Source organism: Aplysia californica, unplaced genomic scaffold (assembly GCF_000002075.1).
Source record: "Aplysia californica isolate F4 #8 unplaced genomic scaffold, AplCal3.0 scaffold00225, whole genome shotgun sequence".
NCBI classification, from domain to species: Eukaryota; Metazoa; Mollusca; class Gastropoda; order Aplysiida; family Aplysiidae; genus Aplysia; species Aplysia californica.
Window position 1 is genome coordinate 3,113 of NW_004797495.1, and position 1,874 is coordinate 4,986.

The following is a 1,874-nucleotide window of genomic DNA, read 5'->3' on the forward strand; positions in this document are numbered from 1 at the left end:
TTACCCTTCCTTCTCCCCCTCCTCTTTCTTCCCTCAGGCATCGTGATCCGACCGTCTCGTCATGGGATGTAGTTCCTCCAGCAACAAACAAGAGGATGAATGCGGTCACCAGGTGGACTACTTTCTCTCCCCGGACGAGATCCGGATTGTCCGAGAGTCCTGGGCAGTTGTGGCTCTTGACCTGCCGGCCACGGGACTACACATCTTCACCAGGTATGTCGACTGGTCATGGTCAATTGGTCGCTTTTAAGCACAAGGTGTCTATCCCGAAAAATGCTGTTTTGAGAAAATCGAAGGTAAAGTTTTTGCCCCTTTTTCAGTTTCTTTCTTTTTTAAATTAAAGACAAGGAGAGTTTTCTCCATAACCAAAAAAATAATAATACACATCAATGAAACCAAACTTCTCCTATAGATACGGCTATGCCCACTTTTGGTGGTGGTCAAGATTTCTGTAAACCCCCGAAATCTGGGTTAGCCCGCTTGTCCTTAAAAGCGACCAATTATTGGGTGAAAGTAGATGACCTTGGCCCTGAATTCACATCACTGGGTGGGGTGGGGGGTGGGGTGGGAGGGAGTGATATGCGGATGTGGCTGATCAAGCCGATCTTCGCACGGAAGTACATGTAACTGTTGCGGTGAAGTGAAGAGGATGATGATGAAGTCACGACTTGTGCTTGGAAGTGATTAAAGTGAGGGAGAGTCAAAGTAAAATAGAACCCTCGCGTCGGACGTGTTAGCGCGCTATTTCCTATTCCTGGCCCACAAGCGTTGTTTATTCGGTCAAACGGTTCGAAATGGAGACTTAAATGTTAGTTTTCCCCTCAATATTTTCCTCCTCCATCGTGCCTCTATTGAGACAGCAACAGTTACGGAGAAGGGATGACAACGGTTTGAGTTTCACATGATAAATTAAACACAATCTGCCAGTGATTTTAAATGCTTTATTTCACCATTATGCCTGTATTGAAACGATTTAGAATATATTGGCCTTGAATATCACTAGCTCTCAGTGGCAAAAGCAGGCTTGCAAAGCAGGGGTAGACCCACAGCAACCTGCTGGGAAGGCCCAGACAGATGGGTGACGGGGAAAGATTAGGATAATACAACTTTTTTTTTGAGAGCATCCGAGCAAAAAACTGAATGGAGAACATGTGAGAAGGATGCAGTTTCCAGCGCGCCAAATCCCTTGCTGGTTTAAAAACTTCGTATTCTTTCTCCTCCCCTCAAAACATGTTTTATGATTTACGCCGGTATCCTAACCTCTTCTTCTCCTTCAGTTTCTCTTTCTCTTTCTCCTTCTACGGGAGTTAAGCTTTTCCCGTTTTGCACCTCACCAAGCGTAAATAGCTGTATCGCTACAGGATAGTTAAAAAAACCAAACAAACAAACAAAACAAAACCACCACCCCCCCCCCAAAAAAAGAAAAAAAGTCCAGCAAAATTTCACATTCAAATAAAAAAAATCACAAGTGGAAAACCATTCGTTCCATCACTCTTTCATGTATATTGTTCTTACACAATTTGTAATGAGCAATATAACAGGTAAATGTCAGAAGATGCAAGCGCGCTTTCAGGTGCTTATTTCACCTGGAACTATCTCGAACTTTTTGATCGAGCTTACATGTGACTTGTTTTCACAAACACTTTCGGCATTTTTGTGACCTCTGTTTGCTCTTTAATTTTCGGTATTAATTACGATTTTTTTCAATCTGTTTGTTTGTCAGTCTGTAGGTGATTATGTTTCAGCGTTTCAGTTATTTGTTTGTCTGTTTGTGTGCATCACTCTCCCTCTCTCTCTCGTTCTTTCTTTCTCTCTCTCTCTCCCTCTCTCTCTCTCTCTCTCTCTCTCTCTCTCTCTCTCTCTCTCTCTCTCTC

The 1,874-nt window shown here is 43.2% G+C and overlaps 1 protein-coding gene across 1 annotated transcript in view; it reads left to right on the forward strand.

Moving 5' to 3' along the window:
* Positions 1–20: 20 nt before the first annotated feature.
* Positions 21–1,874, forward strand: part of LOC101852695 (neuroglobin) — a 60,429-nt gene continuing 58,575 nt past the window's right edge. The window contains exon 1 of the mRNA XM_005099766.3: positions 21–213. Coding sequence (XP_005099823.1) covers positions 62–213 — 152 coding nt within the window. The 5' untranslated portion in view covers positions 21–61. The remainder of the gene's footprint in view (positions 214–1,874) is intronic.